We start from the raw sequence: 20,458 nt of genomic DNA on the forward strand, positions 1-20,458 counted from the left end.
CCAAACTTAATATTCTCGAATTCCCTTAGTACTCAAAATTTTATTTGAAACTGAGATTGGTATACTCAGTGACTCAGCATTCGTAGCCCTGCAGCATAGAAAATTCTAGAGATTCACTTAGAATGACAAATTTTCTCCCAATCTATGTGCTAAATAGCCAACCCCTTGTTCCATCCAGTGGAACCAACCTCTCAGCATCTGCCCTGTCAAATTCCCTTTTTATTAATTTCAACAAGATCACCTTGTGATTGTTCTCAACTCCGGAGAATAGAAGCCTGTTCGATTTGAACTTCTTTCATGCACAGTCCTCTGATCCCAGAAATCAATCCAGTGAACTTCACTTGCGCTTCCGTCCTTGAGTAAAAAGATCAAAACTAACCTCAAAAGCCCATAATTGAACCATGACTTCGTTATTCCTATTCTGAACCCTTTGCAATAAAGGCCATTGTACTGTGTTCATTCCTAATTACTTGCTGTTCCTGCATTAGACCTAATCATACAGTTGTATAGCATGGAAACAGACACTTCAGTCCTACTCATCCATGTTGACCAGATATCCTAAACAAATCTAGTCCCATTTACCAGCATTTGGTCCATATCTCTCTATACCCTTCCTGTTCATATACTGATCTAGATACCTTTTAAATGTTGTATTTGTATCAACCTTTATCACTTCCTCTGACAGCTCATTCCATACACACACCACCCTGTGTGAAATAGTTGTTTCTTAGGTTCCTTTTAAATCTTTCTTCTCTCACCTTAAACCTTTGCCCTGCCCTGGGGAAAAGACCTTGGCTATTCACCCTATCCATGACTCTTACGATTTTATAAACCTCTAATAAGATCACCCCTCAGCCTCCGATGCTCCAGGGAAAAGAGCCCCAGCCTATTCAGCCACTTCCTATTGCTCTAACCCTCCAACTCTCTGGCAACATCCTTTGAAATCTTTTCTGAACCTTTTCAGTTTAGCAACATTCTTCCTTTAGGAGGAAGATGGGAATTGCATGCAGTATTGCAAAAGTAGCCTAGCCAATGTCTTGTTCAGCTGCAGCATGACCTCTCAAAGCCAATACTCAATGTACTGACAAATAAGGGCAAGCATACCAAGCGCCTTCTTCACTATCGTGCCCACCTGGGACTCCACTTCCAAGGAACTACGAACCTGCATTCCGAAGTCTCTCTGCTCTGTATTACTCCTCAGGACTTTACCATTAAGTGTATAAAATCCTGCCCCGAGTTGCCTTTCCAATGCAGCACCTCACATTCATCTAAATTAAAATCCATCTGCCACTCCTTGACCATCGGCTCATCTGATCAAAATCCCGTTGTACTGTGAAGTAACCTTCTTCACTGTCCACTACACCTCCAATTTTTGTATCATCTGCAAATTTACTTACCATATGTTGGCATTCACATCATTTATATAAATGAAGAAAAGCAGTGGACCCAGCATTGATCCTTGTGGCACACCACTGGTCACAGGCCTCCAGTCTGAAAAGCAACCTTCCACCACCACTCACTCTCTTCTACCTTCGGGCCAAAATTATATTTATTGAGTGGGATTTATTTAATAAAATTTGTAGTGTAAAATGAATGGAACAGATTAAATACACCATTAATCTGTCTGATTAAGCTGAAATTTGGTTCCATATAGATTGTTTTATAATTTCAGAGAAAACACTTCCTTCCACAAGACAGGAAACAGGAGCTTCTGGAAAGGCAGGTTGTTGAACTTGTAGAATTCATTTCACCAAAGACCCCAAAACCAGGAGAACTTGGTGGAAGGACATCAGGGTCTGTACTTTGGAGAGTATCCAGAGGAGAAAATGGAGCCCTTGCTCAGGTTGGTAATGATATCAAGTGGCTTGTTGAGCCCAACTTTTTATTCCAGGCATTCCACTCAGATTATTAGAATCAATAGAACCCCTACAGGGTTGAAAAATACTTTTTGGCCTTACGAGTCTGTATCGACCCTCCAAAGAGCATCCTGCCACTAGCCCGGACACCCCTAGATGCTAGGACAATTTAGCATGGCCAATCCACCTATCTTACATACCTGTGAACTGTAGGAGGAAACCGAAGCACCCGGTGGAAACCCACGCAGATACAGGAAGAATGTGTAAACTCCACAACAGACAGTCGCCCGAGGTTGGAATCAAACCTGGGTCCTTGTTGCTGTGAGACAGCTGTGCTGCCTTACTGGAAGCTGTACATTTTGATTTAAAAGTCTGTGTCCCTGGCTATGGGGTGAAAAAAAACACTTCAAATTTTATTTTTGGTTGCTGTTGCAAAGTCGACCTGTGAGGACATCTGTGGAACAAAATGACCTTAATCTTTGTGCTCTGTTCTGCCTAGCTGCTAGCCTCACTATCTAGGACTGTGGATGTAAAACAGAAGTTGTAGTAAGAAATGTACTTCTTTCACAAATAGGGAACCAAAAACACACACTAGTCCCTTGATAATAAAGTGTGAAGCTGGATGAACACAGCAGGCCAAGCAGCATCTCAGGAGCACAAAAGTTGACGTTTCGGGCCTAGACCCTTCATCAGAGAGGGGGATGGGGTGAGGGTTCTGGAATAAATGGGGAGAGGGGGAGGCGGACCGAAGATGGAGAGAAAAGAAGATAGGTGGAGAGGAGAGTATAGGTAGGGAGGGGATAGGTCAGTCCAGGGAAGACGGACAGGTCAAGGAGGTGGGATGAGGTTAGTAGGTAGGAAATGGAGGTGTGGCTTGGTGTGGGAGGAAGGGATGGGTGAGAGGAAGAACAGGTTAGGGAGGCAGAGACAGGCTGGGCTGGTTTTGGGATGCATTGGTGGGGAGGGGACGAACTGGGCTGGTTGTGTGATGCAGTGGGGGGAGGGGACGAACTGGGCAGCCAGCCGAACAGCCCAGTTCATCCCCTCCCCACCACTGCATCCCAAAACCAGCCCAGCCTGTCTCTGCCTCCCTAACCTGTTCTTCCTCTCACCCATCCCTTCCTCCCACACCAAGCCACACCTCCATTTCCTACCTACTAACCTCATCCCACCTCCTTGACCTGACCGTCTTCCCTGGACTGACCTATCCCCTCCCTACCTCCCCACCTATACTCTCCTCTCCACCTATCATCTTTTCTCTCCATCTTCGGTCCGCCTCCCCCTCTCTCCCTATTTATTCCAGAACCCTCACCCCATCCCCCTCTCTGATGAAGGGTCTAGGCCTGAAACGTCAGCTTTTGTGCTCCTGAGATGCTGCTTGCCCTGCTCTGTTCATCCAGCTTCACACTTTATTATCTTGGATTCTCCAGTATCTGCAGTTCCCATTATCACTAGTCCCTTGACTTGATTTTCATTCTCCCCAGCTGCAAGATTAATTGGTCGTGCCACCTTGCTCAGCCGTCTCGCTCATTGTGTCAATGCTGGCCAAAAATATCCTCTTTTCCAGATCGTGATCCACAGATCTGTATGAGCATTTCAAGTGTAAATTCAAATACTTATTAAATGCAATTAGGGATTCTGCCTTCATCACCCTTTTGGAAGTTCAGTTCCAGATGCTGACCACCCTCTGGATGAATTAGTTTCTTTTTCCAATTCAGCTTTGGTCTTTCTACCAGCTGCTTTTAAATCTGACTCTGGGTTATTGGCGTCACTACTGACACTACGTCATTGTTATCAACAATATTCATGTCTGTAATGTTTTAAACCTCAATAAAATCCCCTGTCTGCCTCTTATAATCCAAATGAAATAACCTTGGTCTTTCAATCTTTCTTATATAAAATTCTCCATTCTTAGTAACATTCTACATTTAACCTCTATACCTGTCCAGAATGATCACATGCTTTCTGTGAGCAGAAGTGTACAGAGTATTCTAAGACACATTAAGCCACATCTATACAGTTTAAACACAGCCTCTTGTTCTTATAGTCCAGAATTTGGATGTTTTGAGGCCTCTTCTGTATAACTGTGCATTTCTGGTTGCCCTGTTATAGGAAGCATATTATTAAACTGGAGAGGGTTCAAAAAAGATACCAGGATGATGACAGGAATGGAGGGTTCGAGTTATAAAAATACACTGGGACTTTTTTTTCCGCTGAAGTGTAGGAGGTTGAGGGGTGACCTTTATAGAAGTTTATAAAATCATATGGGACATCGTAATGTGAATAGCAAAGGTCTTTTCCCTAAGGTGGGGGGAGTTCAAAACTGTGGGGGGGGGGGGTATATTTTTAAAGATGAGAAGCGAAAGATTTGAAAAGATCATGAGGGGCAACTTTTTTTGCACACAATAGTTTGTGTGTGAAATGAACTGCCACAGGAAGTGGTAGATACAGTTACAGTTACAATGTTTAAAAATCATTTGGATAGATACATGAAGAAGAAAGCCTTAGAGGGATCTGGGCCGAACACAGGCAGGTGAGATTGGTTTAGTTAGGGAATGTGGCCCGTGTGGACTAGTTCGACTGAAGAGTCTGTTTCCATGCTGTATGACTATGACAAATAAAGCAATATATCCTATTGGCCTCTTTTATCCACCTGTCCTGACATCTTCTGGGATCTCTGGACATATACTGTAAAGTCTGTCAGTTTTTGTACCCTTCTTAACAGGAGATTGACTAGGTTAGGATTATTTTTGCTGGAGTTCAGAAGAATGAGGTGGATCTAATAGAGACTTATAAAATTCTAACAGGCTAGACAGGGTAGATGCAGGGAGGATGTTCCAGATCGTGGGTGTGTCTTGAACCAAGGGCCACAATCTGAGGTTTGGGATAGATCATTTAGAATCATAGAATCCCAACAGTGTGAGAACAGGTCCTTCAGCCCAACAAGTCCACACTGACCCTCACAGCATTCCACCCAGATCCATCCCCATATAACCTACCTGATCTACACATTCCTGAACACTATGGGCAATTTAGCATAGCCAGTCCATCAACTCGGCACATCTTTAGACTGTGGGAGGAAACCGGAGCACTGGGAAGAAACCCACACAGACACAAGGAGGCTGTGCAAACTCCCCACACTCACAAGAGGGTAGAATTGAACCTGGGTTCTTGGCGCTGTGAGGCAGCAGTACTAACCACTGAGTGACCATGCTGCCCCATTTAGGATGGAGATGAGACATTTTTTCACCCAAAAAATGGTGAGTCTGTGGAATTCATTATCACAGGAACTAGTTGATGTTAAAACATTGAATGTATTTAAAAGGCAGCTAGATGTAGCACTTGGGGTGAATGGGATCATAGGTTAAGGGGAGAAAGCAGGATTAGGCTATTGAGTTGGATGATCAACCATAATCATGATGAAGGGTGGATCAGGCTTGAAGAGGCCATCAGCCCTTTGTGCTGCTAATTTCTATGTAATATCCTACTATTTATTGTGTATTTCCTGCTCTTGATAACGCTGTTCAAATGTATTCCCTCACATCCTGCTGGATTGAATATCACTTTTGCCATCTGGAACAGATGGTATTGATATTTTCTTCTATCCTACAATGTTCTTCAAAATCACGACACATGCAATTTTCACACATTTTTAAAAGTTGCTGCCTTTATTTAAAATGCATTATTCAACACAGAGGCAGATCCAATACTATGGAACTCCATTGGAATTGGCCTTCCAGTCACACAAACGTCCTTTGCCCATTATACTTCCTGCCAGAGTTAAGTTTTGGTCTTACTTCCACATTGCCTTGGATCCCATTAGATTTTAGTTTATGACCAGTCTGCCATGTTCAACATTTTCAAAAAGCTTGCTAATGTTCATATGGCCTACAGCGAACATGTTTTGTAATACCAGGCATGACTTTTCACTTTTTTTTTCTGAACAGAACACGGGATTCACTTTTGCTGCTACTGAAAAAGAAAAATCAGCAAAGTCTTTTCATCTTAAATACAATGTAGTAGAAAATTATTATATTCGAATTTCCAACAACAATGAAATCATTAACGACTGGGAAAAAGCTGTATGGAAAATGGATTCTATGATTCGGAAAGTGGAAGAAGACTGGAAAATGGTGTGGGCTTGCAACAAAGTATTTTTTTGATGTGAACATATTTTTATAGTTCCAATGTAAAATTTTGTAAATCTTGAATTACACTCCAAGGACAAGTTTGGTGGAAGAAACAGAGGAGTGTCTCAGATGATAAACTTTGATCTGATCATATTTGCATCAGGATATCTTAGAATGTATTTGAATTTTCTGCTTAACTTCCTTTGAAGAAAATTGGTTTGTCTGATTGTAAAAGTGTTGTGGACTAGGTGTGAACAAAATGAGCCTGGCTGCAACTCATCATTGTCAAGATTACACTGGCCCAGATCTTTTAATATGATAGTAGTTGCAGCAATGCAGATGGGTCCCATGTCACATGTTCTGGCACCACTAACTTTTTGGGAAAACTCTGGGCATCCCAGCTTTTGCTACCAAAAAATAACTCTTCTGTTGGCCAAAAAAAAGTGTTCAGTTAGCAGTACAAACTTTGGAGAGTTCTGATTAATTAATTAGCTAACTAGAAAAGGTCACAGGGATTAAAGCCTGTTCCAATTTCTGGCTAACCACAAGACTGACAAGCTTGCTGCCAGCACTCAAACTCCCACCCCTGCTTCTGCTCCAAAACTGAGTAAGCCTTCATACACTTAGCTGGCAAATATACCCTGTAATCCACCTGGTACCTCTATCCCCTTACAGACTTTAGGTGATGCGGTAAGTCTCTGTTTTGCAATGAAATTTTTTTTTTTCTCCAAGCTCTCTTATCCTGTGAAATTTTCTTCCTCAGAAACCAGCGGAGGCTATATTCGAATTAGATAGACTATTGATAGACAAAGGAATTAAGGGTCATGGGGGATGGGGTGGGGGGTGGGTACAAAAGTGAAGTTGAGACCACCACCAGGTCAGCTAAGGGCTACCATTCACTCAGTATTGAATGGTGGAACAGGCTTGAATGGCCAAATAGCCAGCATCTACTCTTTAATAATTAATCACTGAATAAATTTCAGCTTCACCAAAGTAGCAAAGTTAAAATAGCTGGTCATGGAAATTGACCTCTTTTCATTTACAAACAAAGATCAATAGTATGGATTGGTGAAGAGATTTTTGGATTATTTGACGATTTAGTTGATGCTTATCACTGTTACAGCTGAACATGACTCCTTTTGTAATATAAACGTAATCCAACTTGAGTTATAGGGAGATGTTGGACAAGCTAAGACTTTTTCTTTCGAGTGTAGGAGACTGAGGGGTATCTTATAGAAGTATATGAGACCATGTGAGGCATGGATTGGGTGAATGCACTCAGTCTTTTTCCCAGAGTCAGGGAATTGATGACTAGAGGGCAGCAATTTAAGGTAAGAGGGGAAAGAATACATGGGAACTTGAAGGGCGACCTTTTTTTTTAGAAATGCAGAGGATGGTATACATATGGAATGAATTGCCAGTGTGGAAGTGGTTGAGGTGGATACATTAACAATTAAAAGGCATTTGGATGAATATATGGATAGAAAACGTTTAGGAGGAAATGGGGTTAGCGTGAACATTTTGTTCGGCACGGACCTGTTTGGGCCAAAGGGCCTGTCTCCATGCTGTAGGACTCTCTAACTTGTTATAAAAGCTTTTTACTGTGTGCTGCCTGACGCAGTATATTTCTTTGTCTTGTCTAGGTGTACTTAGCTCGTGCAGAAGGGTCATCATGTGCCAAAGTCAGTTGGAAGTTTGAATGTGGCTCAGTGGGTTTAAGGATTGACAATGTTTCCATTCGATCCAGGAGCCAGACATTTCAAACTGGAATTGTTAAATGGCATCTAAGTTCAAACTTGGTCAGCATAGACCTAAAGGGAGGTGTGTATTGTAGTATTATTGAATTTGATGAAAAATTTTTCCTTAATTGCAAGGAAAAAATTCAGTACAGTAACATAATGTCTTAATTTTTACACCTTTCTTGAAATTAGATGAAAGTACTCATTCATTCACTGATTTTAATGGATCAACTGAATTAATTTTGGAGGCAGAGCTAACTGGTGGAGAAGGAGATGTTGCATGGCAGCACACCCAACTCTTCAGACAAAGTTTGACTGATCGTCAGGACTATCCCATGGAGATCATTATAACTTTTAAGGATATTTAGATTAAGTATGAATTATCACTAGTCTAATTTTCAAATTACTCAAACCATGTATTTTTTATATTATTCAATAGAGGCATTTGCACTAAAAATATTTTCAGTACTATACTTTTGGATGTAGGTGGTGAGACTTTGACTCTATTAGAACTTGTGATGGGATCACTTGCAGAAAAATACTTGTACCGTGTGATGAATAAAATTTGATGACTTGTATTTTGTGTTAATGACATTTCTGATGGCTTCTCCAGTTAAAAAATGTTGCAACACAGATTCACTTCTCCATATATTCGTGTGACCACATGCTAAAAGTAATTAGACACCAACTGTGGTTAACTATCTTCAGAATTTCATTAGGCACTATCTAAATGCAGGGCTTTATATCAGTATTAGGTATTTTTAAAATTACTGTTACATACTATAATATTAACCTATGTTAGTTAAATATACATACACACTAGTGTATTTTGGGATCTCTCCTGGATTTCTTTTCATAAGGCATCACCAACTCCCATTCATACTTCTTGGTGGAGAAAAATAAATCACATGGCCTTGACTGCATTTTTAACTACTTGTTATCTAGGCAATTTGAATTGAGACGAAGAGACATACAGAAATTCTCCATTGTTATTACATTCCATTATTATGGAATATCAATAATATCATGTACGTTTCCTCGACTTTGATCTGGGCAAGCGCTGCTTCACAGTTGACATTTATTTGAGCTGCATTTATCCCTGAAATACTAAGTCAGTGCCATGCCTGTTTTGCTAACCACAGTCAAGATCACTAACTTGATGTTACAACTGGTTAGGGCTGATAACTTAAAGCAGATAAAGTTTGAAATCTCAAATACTCAGAACAAAACTGCTCTTCTAGGGTTTTGTACAAACAAAATCTACTATAGAAGATTTGAAAAATAAAATAAATTTAACATAACTAAATATGGGTTATTAATCCTACTCTGATCAAACTCTGCACTTTAAATACAGATGCAAGCAAACCATCCAGACGTGAGTCATTTTAGGCCACTATTTTTGTTTCCTCCATGAAAAATTTCAATTCCATTTTCAAAGATCTAGCCTGCAAACTCCTTTAACAACTGTTTATGATCTGGCAGCTCAACCCGTTCATTCAAATCTGCATTCCTGAGATTGTTTGCAACCAACAGAGAGCTGATGGCCTGATTGAGTGGTAACTCAGAGACCCAGGTTTGAGTCCTACCAGCAGATGGTGTAATTTTGATTCAAATGAAAATCTGGAATTAAGACCGTTGTCAATTGTCATAAAGCACCCAATTAATGCACTAATACCTGTTCAGGAAGGAAACCGCTGTCCTTATCTGATCTGGCATACTTGTGATTCGAAGAACCAACTCTTGTTCTGAAATGCCCAACAAGTCACTCAGTTGTATCAACCTCAAGGGGGGAAAGAAACAAAATGAAACTAGATATGGAACCCAAGGGACTGTAAACCACAATAACAAACAGCCCTGAGCAGTAAATGGTGATCAGCAGGATGTTTCCTTGGCTATGTTTGACCAGATTCCATTACATTTAATGGGGCTATAGTTAATGTTAAGGATGCCCAAGGCAACTTCATCTTGACTGTACACAACTGTGCTGCCATCTCTGCTGTCTCTGTCCTGCTACTGGGACAGGAAAGTGACAATATCGTCCACGACATTGATTGTAAGGTACGATTCTGTATGACTATTGCTTGACAAGTTTGAGAGACAATTCTCCCAATTCTGGCACATCCCCAGATCTTAATTAACGTGATATATTTTGAACCAATGCAGCAATTCAGGACTGGGCCATCATCAACAGCAGAATAGTACTCCATAACAACCTGTGACCTCCTAACATTACAAATCCTCCACTCTATCATTACTGGCAAGCCTAAGGATCAACCATCCTTCAACGAAGAGTACAGGAGGGCATGCTCCACATCATAGATGCCAGTTTTCGATTAATTCAATTCACTTAATGTGACATCAAGCAACTGCTGGAGGCATTGGATACTGAAAAGGCTATGATCTTGAAGACTTGTGCTCCAGGTCAGGCCTTAGCACTAGACAAGCTGTTTGAGTCCAGTTACAACATTAGCACTTACCTGGCAATATGGAATATTGCCTTGGTATTCCCATTATACAAAAAGCAGGACAAATCCAACCCAGCTAATCACTGTCTCATTAGTCTACTCTCTATCATCACTAAAATGCTGGATGGTGGCATCAATAGCGTCACCAAGCAACATTTGCTTAGCAAGAACCTCCCGACTGATGCCCAGTTTTGGTTTCACCGAAGCCACTTACTTTCAGACCTCAATACACTCACTCCTCATTATCCATAGATACACTACCAGCGGATCCTCATAATCACAAATTTGGCCCATCAATTTTCTTATTCATTGACACATCCAGTCTGATTGCACAGTCGTTTGCTGTAAGTAGAAAAGGGACTTTGGATCTGTACACACAGGAAATCCATGTCCCCACTCCTCCATGGATAATGAGGGTTTGATGCACAGCCTTAGTTCAAACATGGGCAAAATAACTGAATCCCAGAGGTGAGGTGAGAGTGACTCCCCTTGATATTAAGGCTGTGTTTGATGAATTGTGTCATCAGGGATCTCTAGCAAGACTGGAGTCAATGAGAATCTGGTGGGGAGATGTTGCAGGGTGGGGGTCATGGTGGAGGGCAGAGCTCCCTGCTGATTAGTCATATTTGACCCATAGCAAGACAGTTGTGATTGTAGGATGTTAGTCATCTTAGCTCTAAGACATATTTGCAGGAGTTACTCATGGTAGATGTTTCCTAATCAACATGTTCAGGGATGTTATGACACATCTCAGGTGTGGGTCAGACTTGAAGCTAGACTTCCTGGTCCACATGGCGGGACTTTACCACTGCACTACAAAAGCCTCTTTTGTTCTTTAGGATAGTGCCCTTTACACTGCTGTTGATTCACTAATTACCTTTCTCGACTGTAAAGATCAGTATTGGGGAAGTTCACTAATGACTGAACAATGTTCAACGCCATTTGTGACTTCTGGGATACTGAAGCAATCCACGTCCAAATGCAGCCAATCTGGACAATATCCAGGTTTGGACCGACAAGTGATAAGTAACACTAGTGCCACACAAGTGTCAGAAATGACCGCTGCCCTTTGACATACAATTGCATGACCATTATTGAATATCCCACTATCAGCATCTAGAGGGGTACTACTGACCAACCTTCAGACACTTTATTTTTCTCATTTTTGGTTTCAAAATGCGAGAATCAAGTTTTGCACAGCATGTTGTTTTTAAAAAGGCGAACAAACTGATGCTTATATTTGGGAAGTAGCATGGAAAAATAATTGCAGGTTAATTATTGTTCGAACAACACTGCAGATGTTTCAGCGTCAGGAAGTGTTATGCTCAAGATTAGCACCTGGTCGGATGTTGTACTAGTCATTCAAGGGGAGGCCCATGCTGGCCAAACAACCACTGAGAGAACGTTGGAAAAGAAATGGCTGGATGGATTGTTCCATAGGATGTTGAAAGAAGTCACGGTCAAAATAGCAGATGGTCTGAGGATTATTTTTCAATCTTCAGTAGGTACAAGTACTGGAGGAGTGAGGAATACAAATGTTACTCCATTGTTTAAAAAGGGGTACAACGGAAATGCCAAACAATTACAGGCCAATAAGTCTTTCTTCAGTGGTGAGCAAATTGTTAGAAATCAACTAGGTTGTTGACTTGCTCACCGAGCTCACTTGTTCTTGTCCAGACGTTTCGTCACCGTGCTGGGTGACATCATCAGTGCAGCCTCCAATGAAGTGATGTTACTCTACTCCATTTGGAATTTATACTGTCCAGTCTGTTATGGTGGGGAGTGTCATTTCTGGTTTTTAACTGAATGGGTTTGTATATGGGGTCTAATTCTATATGTTTATTGATTGCATTATGGGTGGAAAACCATGCCTCTTGGGAATTCCTGTGGTATGTTTGGCTTGGGCTAGTATGGTTACCTTATCCCAGTGAAACTGATGGCCTTCATTGTCTGAGTGTACCGATATGAAGGAGAGTTTGTTGTGCCATTTTGCTGCTAGTTGATGTTCATGTATTCTGATGGGTTGTTTCCTTCCTGTCTGTCCAATGTAATATTTGTGGTAGTTGTTACATGATATTTTGTAAATGCATTGGTTCTGTATGTTCTGGGAATGGGTCTTTAATCCTTGTGAGTGTTTGTTGTAGAGTGCTGTGGGCTTGTGGGCCACCATGATTCTTTGTGGTCTTAGAACTTTAGTTATCAGTTCCAGCATATTCTTGATGTCGGGCAGTGTGGCTAGTGTGTTAGGGCGTACTGTGTCCTCCTGTTGTTGTCTGTTTAGTAGACATCTGTAGGTGAAATTGTAGAGATATCTGTTTATAGAGAGGATTTTGTATAAGTACTCTTCCTCTTTCCTGTGTAGTTCCAGAGTGTTGCAGTGTGACCTGACCCATTTAAACAGTGTCCTAATACAGCTTTGTTTGTGTACGTTGGGGTGGTTGCTGTGGAAGTTGAGGATTTGATGACATTGAAAGTATCAAAAACTAGCGATAAACCAGAGGATTACAAATATCTTAGGAACTTGCAATAGACAACTAAAAAATGTAAAAAAAAAGGACGAATAGCCTGCTTCCACACTATAGGGATTTTATGATAGTAAGACTGAAAGCAGACAAATCGCCAGGACCTGATGACTGTCTGTAGTGGGCAGCGTGCTAACTGTGCTCAACCAGCCTGTGCTTGCAAATCTCGAAACATCTTGTCCATATTAGAAGTGTTTAGACTATTGAGAAACATTTACCAAATAATTCTGAGTTGAAAATTACACTTGGGCAATTTAATTACCATTTCACCTCTGTGATTGATTTGTGCATGGTAAAAGCTGTTTTTTGTAAGCAAAAGGAAATTGACCATACATGACTCCATTGTACTTTAGGAAGGGACTCTGGACATTGTCATGGAGAATGCAGCCGGAATTGGCAGCAACCCGAGTCAACTTGCTTAGTCTCAGTAGAAGTGGCTAACTGGTTTGAACGTTAACAGCTCTTGCTGCATTTCCGTGCAGAACATGGTCCAACCTATTCAAACCCTTTTCATTCTTATAAATTGGTGTTGTTTCTTGCATTCCAGTCCTGACAAGTGCAAGATGAAAAACATTGGCTTTGTCTCTTTTTAGCAATGATTCTATATGATTGATTTTACAGCATTTTGAATTTTAAAAAAACTTCTATTTCAGGAGCCTTTGGAATCTATAATGCAGGAAGGGGGAAAACGAAGATTGAGAATAGCCGATGTCTTAGACAACGTTGTAACAGACAAATGAAGAAAGAGGGACCAATGGATATTAGAACAGGGTTAAAGCAATTAAGTTTACATACTCACACAAACTTAACACTGATGAATTTGTAACTTTAATACAGAATATTTAAAGTGGCACCTTGTATTTCTGTTCATATGACAGCAGGGAGTAAATACTTAAATGAGATTATGCTTCTCAATGTGCAAAGCAAATTAGAACAACTTGTCTGTAGCAGTCTCATATGCAGAAACATCTGAAAGCGTTTTACAGAATGACACAGGAAAGCTGGGTTAGAATAAAGCAGACATTTCAGGTGACAGCTGGGGAATTTGATGAGATAGATGACTGTTATGGGCTGATGCAAATAATATACTTGGTTTTGTGCACATTAAGCAGTAGCTGATTTGACAGGAAGAGAATCTGAGGGGAAACAATGTCAGAGACCAACAGCTAAAACTAGGCAATGAGACAGTGGTAGTGAAAGAACACCAGGACCAAATCAACAGAAGAAAAACATCAAGGAAGGTCACTACAAAATCACAGAATTGTAACTGTGCAGAAAGAGGCCATTTGCTCTCAGCATTGTGCACCAGCACAGCATAGGTAATTTCTTTTCTAGTGGTCTAGAGGTAAAAGTGCAGATGTGAAAGTATTTGAGGGTAGTACAGAGTCAGATGAACATCAGGAGTGACGTTACAAAATCTAAATATGATGTGAAAAAATGGAAGGTGCTGATTGGTGGGTATCTGCTACTTTTTAAGTAATTCTTGTGTATTTCTGCTAAGTTTAGTCAAATAAATAGATGAATGGCAGGACAGCTCAGTCCCATAAAGTGCATATCCTGTTCCTTGTGGGATCTCCAGGATGTTTTTGATGTCCTGAATAACTATATGCCCAGGAAATGTTGTCAGCTGAAGCAGCTCGAGCTCTAAGTCTTAGAACTTAAGAGTCTTTGTGCTTCTGTGAGGTTTACAGCTATATGGTGCATTTTCAGATGTGTAACTCTTACTTGAAAGCATTAGGCAGAGAGTAAATGGTGTCTTGGGTCTATGGTCTCTAGAGTTTAGAAGAATAAGAGATCTAGTAGCAGGATATAAAATATTAAAGGGAATTGACAAAGTAGACATAGAATGGATGTTTCCCCTCGCGGGGAAATCTAGAATGAGAAACTCACAATTTTAGGATGGGGACAGCAGATTTAAAACCTCTTAAAAGGTTGAGAGTCTGTGGAATTCACTACCTTAAAGTGTAGTAGATGCCAGGACACTGAATAAATTTGAGGAGGAGAGAAACGTTGTTAATTAGTAATGGGTTGAAGGGTTATGGAGATCATACAGGAAAGTAGAGTTGAGGCTGAGATAAGATTGGCATGACCATATTGAATGGTAGAGCAGAGTCAAGGGGCTGAAATCCCCACCACTATTCCTAGCTTTTATGTTCTTATGAATGGGTAACAGAGTCACAAATAACCAGCTAAGGAACTGTAGAAGTCCCATGAGTGCATTTCAAACTCCAAACACTTATTCACAGTACTAATTTAGTTAACTGAATACGATTTGGAGAAGTATTGCTAGTGGTGACTTAGCAAGATCATTCAAATCCAGTAACAATTAGGTCAGTAAAATATCAACATTCTCTCCCAAGCAAACTTTGGGTGGTATTAGCTCATTGGTGGCCTAATGGAGATGAATGCCCAATGGCACGTGCATCCAGGACTTTGGCTAATGCAGAACGTGCCTATGGCCGGATTGAGAAAGGAGGATAGGCAGTGATATTTGGAGTCAGAAAGTTCCACCAATACTTTTTTAGACGAAAATGTGTGATCATAACAGACCGCAAGTTCCTACTTGGTCTGCTTAGAGAGGACAGGCACTGCAGCCCAAAGCTTCAAGCCACATTCGGTGGTGGGCTCTACTACTAAGTGCCTACAGGTTAGAACACAGTCCAGGAGACTGAGTAGCAAATGTGAATGCATTGCGAGCTGCCTGCCATTAGGAGATGCACCACAGATGGTACCTCCTTGCAAAGGTATTAAATTTTCTAAATACACTCCCAGTCATAGCTGACAGTATCAGACTTTGAACATAAAGATCCAGTCCTGTCAAAACTGAAACAACCGGGTAACTTGAGTTGAAACCTTTTTGGCCCCGGAGAGACCAGTTCCCACTAGAGGATGGCATATTGTCATAGGGAGCAAGAGTGATGGTCCTGAGCAAAGGTTGTAGTCAATTAGTGGCTGAACTCCAATGGCGGTCTCCACGGAAGATGTTGGTGAGAAAGCATGTTTGGTGGCGAGACCCAGATGCAGATTCGTTGGTGGGGCAGTACACGAGGTGCCGACAAGGACAGAAATTCCTTCCAGTAGCTCCCCCACATCTGTAGAAATGGCCAGGTAAATCTTGGAGTTGGTTGCACGTCAACTATGTAGGGCCTTTGATGGGCTCATTTGCTCTTAGTCATTGTGGATGCCCACTCAAAGCGGCTAGACATGCAAAGAGTTCATTTGTCAAACATGGGGATGACAATTGGAAAAACTGTGCACATCTTTTTCAATAGAGAGTCCCAGAAGAATTGGTCACAGATAAGGGGCCTCGTTTACGAGCAGGATGTTTGGATATTTCCGAAAAACGAATGGGATTCAACAGATAAGGACAGTTCCATGTCATTCATCCTCCAATGGCTTGGCAGCATGACAGTCCAAAGTTTGAAGGCAACCCTGAAGGAACAGCCTACAGGCTCGATAGATAAGCTGTCATTATTCTTATTTGAATATAGGATCACCTCACTACAGGCATAGAGGTGGTAGAGTTGCTAATGGGTTGAAGACTCTGTACCAGGTTAAGAATGATCTTCCCAGAGCTGGGGGGGGGCATCAGGAACACCAATGCTGGACACAAGTGAGAGAGACAGTTTGAGACAGTTTTGTGTAAGAATCACAGAAATGGCCCCGCATGACTAAGATGCATGGTTGTCACAAGGTCAGGACTACTGATGAATAAAGTTCAGGTAGGTACAATAGTCCTGAATAAGCACACGGAACATACGAAAGCCACAAAATTCATAAATGGTGTGGAAGCAAAACATCCCCGGCCCTTCAGAACAGTTGGAAGGTCTTCCAGAACCCATGGGTTCACCCTCTCCATCAAGCGTTGATGAGTCCTCAGAATTAAAGATGGACATGACGGATGTAGTGACTCAACGCCTTTGCCGTTGAAAGAAGAGTGAAATTCTACCAAGGCACTCCTGGCGTAAGCGGCAAACTCCCATTGGGCACATGTCGTCCATATTGGATGCTGAGTTGGAGGAAACTGATCTGGTGCTAAAATGCCCCAGGATGCTGTCTAATAAAGAGGACCAGCTATGACACCATGTCCTCGCATTCAGAGGGGTGGCATTTGTGTGTTTAAAGTGGTCAGCAAGCTGGACATCGTAGAATATGAGTTCCCTGATTGGGGTTAACCTGGTCCAATCAGGGCGCTCTTGCTGACAAATAAAAAGAGTAGTATCAGAGATCCTGGCACTCACAACAGACTCTGAAGAAGCAATACTAGAGTCAAGGACTCTTCATGTGTAAGTAAAGGCTATCTTGGTGACACCTCTGTGCAGTTATTTCACTTTTATGTTTCTTTTCCCTGCAATGTTGATCACGCTGAAAAGGGTACTTTTGTTGCGCAGTCCTGCATGTGTTTTCACCTTGAAATATTGTATTAGCTGGCTGGCTTAATTAGCGGGCAGATCAGAACATATTCACCATCACCACTAGAGGGCTCTTGTGCCTCAGTGGTAATTATCTTTCACTGTGCTATAAGAGCAGATCCAAATTCCAGTTACCCTGATGTTATGGTACTTAGTTCAAAATAAAGAGACTTAAGAAAGGGTCTCATGACATAGTGGCAATGTCCTTACTTCTGAGCCATTACGCCTGAATTCAAGTTTCACCTCAGGATATAAAGGCTACACCTCCAAGCAGCTGGACTTAACTAAAACAGATACATGGACAGGAAAAGTTGGGAGGCATATGGGCCAAACACAGGCAAATGGGACTAGTTCAGTTTAGATATCCTTGTCTGGATGGAAGAGTTGGGCCGAAGGGTCTGTTTCCATGATGTATACCTTGATATCTCTTCAACTTAACCAGCATCAAACTGCTAATGTATCAAAAACCAAGTCTGCTTACAGAACATTCATTTGTACAGCTGACACTCAAAGCATCTGCTGGACATGGAACTCTATGTAATCACAGCAGGAGACTTTCAAGAAGACAGAGTACCTTAGTGATGTTCTCAAAGTATCCTTAAAGTGGTGAAACAGGCTTCCTGATTCATAGCAGATCTTGGTTTGCGATCAACCAGAATGAAGAAGACCCATTCAGCAAGGCACTGAGCACATTAAAAATTTTTGCCTCGAACTTGCAGAGATATTCAAAGCAGTGTATTAATCATTAAAAAACCCAACCATCCAACCATTTAATTATCACTTACCTGCCATGTACATGACAGAGTCTGTAGATCATATGTTGGACCTATCAGCCACTTCAGACTTGCGCAAATTGGAGCAAAAGCAAGTCATCCTTGCCTGGGAGGGACTGCTTCAAATATACAGACCTCAATAAAGCATTTTATGAGCTGCCATATAACAGACACGTCAGCAAGCTTAAGGGCACAGAATCAAAAGATAAGTGGCAACATGGACATTAAATTGGCTGAATTATAGGAACAAGGCTTGTGGTGTATGGCTGTTTAGGACAGGAAAACCTTATATAGTGTGGTCCCTCAGATGTAGGTACTCAGAACAGCTCTATTCTTGATATGGGTGCAAAAAGCATATTTTGAACATTTGAAGTCACTATATTCTGCATTCTATTGTATTACCCTGATGAAGGTATGGTATAATTTGTCTGGATAGCACCAAAACAATACTTTTCACCATATCTTGGTACATGACAATAAAATATAACCAAAGTCAACACAAGAAAGAAATACCATGAACTCTGAGGATACTTGTGAAATACTTAAGAGGAAATGGTAAATATAATGTGCAGTTTGTAGCAGTTGAAATTTAATGAAAGGTGAAGTGCTAGTTTTTGGTGAAAGATCAAAGGTAGAATTCTAAAGAGACATGTGTTATGTGGTCAAACATTAAGATGGTGCAGGATGCTGGTCTTTATATAAAGTTTTAAGGCAAGGAAATTATATTAAACTTTTATAACACAGTCGTCTTCCCAATTCTGGTCACTATTCACTAGGAAGAATGTGAAATCTTTAACAAGGGTACAGAAAAGATGGACTGGAGGCCTGTGACCAGCAGTGTGCCGCAAGGATCAGTGCTGGGTCCACTATTTTCCCTCATTTATTTTTTATAGAAATGATTTGGAGATGAATATAGGAGGTATGGTTAGTAAGTTTGCAGATGACACCAAAATTGGTGGTATAGGGGACAGTGAAGAATACACCAGGACCTTGATCAGGTGGGCCCTGATGCGCTGAGGAGTGGCAGATAGTTTAATTTAAATAAATGAAGGATGTTGCATTTGGTAAGGCAATTCAGAGTGGGACTTAACAATTCATGCTAAGGTTCTGGGAAGTGTTACCAAAGAGACCTTGGAGTGCAGATTCATAGTTCCTTCAAAATGGAGTCACAGATAGTAAAGGAGGTGTTTGCAACACTTGCATTTATTCATCTGTGCAATTAGTATAGGGGTTAAGATGCCATGTTGTGGCTGTACAGGACACTGGTTAGGCCACTTTTGAAATACTGCATGCAATTCTGGTCTCATTGTTATGGGAAAGACATTGTGAAAATTTAAAGAGTTCAGAAAAGATTTACGGGGACATTGCTGTGTTTGAGCTGTTGGGAGAGGCTAAATAGGCTGGGGCTATTTTCCCTGGAGCATCAGAAGCTGACAGACGACCTTATATGGGTCTATGAAATCATGAGGGGCATGGATAGGATGAATAGCTAAATTTTCTTTCTCAGGGTTGACAAGTCAAAAACCAGGACATAGGTTTAGATGACAGGAAAAAAAAATTAAAGAAGTGACCAAAGCAGTGATTCTTTTCACAGAGGGTGATGTGTGTACGGAATAAGCTGCCAAAAATGATGGAGGCTGGTACAATTACAACATTTAAAAGGCATCAGGATGAGGTCATGAATAAGAAGGGTTTAAGAGGGATTTGGGTTAGATGCTGGCAAACAGGACTAGATTAAATTAGGATATCTGGTCAGCATCGACAAGTTGGTCTGAAGGGTCTGTTTCTGTGTTTATATAACTCTATATGAGAATGCCTCCATAGCTGAGGGATTTAGATTAATGGGTTTGAGAAGTTACTTTTCAAAAGGAAGGAGATTTAATAGAGATGTTGAAAATCATCTCAATAGAACAGGTAGCAAGAAACTGCTCCACTTAATGAAGGACTCATACAAATCCACTGGCAAGTGAAACAAAAAATTGACAGGAGGTGAAGCTTTCATACAGCAAGTGGTTAGGGTTCACAAAAAGTAGTGTCTGACTGTGCGGCGGACACAGATTCAACTGTAAGATAATAAAATGTGAGGCTGGATGAACACGGCAGGCCCAGCAACATCTCAGGAGCACAAAAGCTGACGTTTCGGGCCTAGACCCTTCATCTGATGATTCTCCAGCATCTGCAGTTCCCATTATCACAGATTCAACTGTGCCGTTCAAAAAGGAACTGGACGGCAGTCTGGAAGAAAAGGTGGCCCCAGTTGCTCTCATACAGAGTGGACACAGACACGATGGACTATGTAGCATCTCGTGAATTGAACATCCCTTGCACCTTTTTTTCTGCTTCTTCCCGGCTAAGATTCAAGTACACTTTGCAAATAGTCCACACGAGAAAGTCAAAACCTCTCACCTTCACCAGCCACTAGCAACGAACGCCGTCACTCTAGCACCGAATCCTTTTGAAAGAGGAGGGCGACGTCAGGCCGGAGCGGCCCCGCCGATTGGTGGGGGTGTCAGGCGGTGAGGACGGATGGAGATGATTGGACGAGAGGGCTGGTTGTCAGT

At 41.4% G+C, this 20,458-nt stretch overlaps 1 protein-coding gene across 1 annotated transcript in view; it reads left to right on the top strand.

Annotated features, from left to right (window-relative positions):
* ngly1 (N-glycanase 1) overlaps window positions 1-8,303 on the top strand; it is a 46,360-nt gene extending 38,057 nt beyond the window's left edge. Inside the window, exons 9-12 of the mRNA XM_048558128.1 lie at window positions 1,673-1,843; window positions 5,804-5,989; window positions 7,630-7,807; window positions 7,918-8,303. Of these exons, the coding sequence (XP_048414085.1) occupies window positions 1,673-1,843; window positions 5,804-5,989; window positions 7,630-7,807; window positions 7,918-8,093 (711 nt within the window). The 3' untranslated portion in view covers window positions 8,094-8,303. The remainder of the gene's footprint in view (window positions 1-1,672; window positions 1,844-5,803; window positions 5,990-7,629; window positions 7,808-7,917) is intronic.
* Window positions 8,304-20,458: the final 12,155 nt, after the last annotated feature.

The sequence above is a fragment of the Stegostoma tigrinum genome, chromosome 2 (genome assembly GCF_030684315.1).
Source record: "Stegostoma tigrinum isolate sSteTig4 chromosome 2, sSteTig4.hap1, whole genome shotgun sequence".
Taxonomy (NCBI): Eukaryota; Metazoa; Chordata; class Chondrichthyes; order Orectolobiformes; family Stegostomatidae; genus Stegostoma; species Stegostoma tigrinum.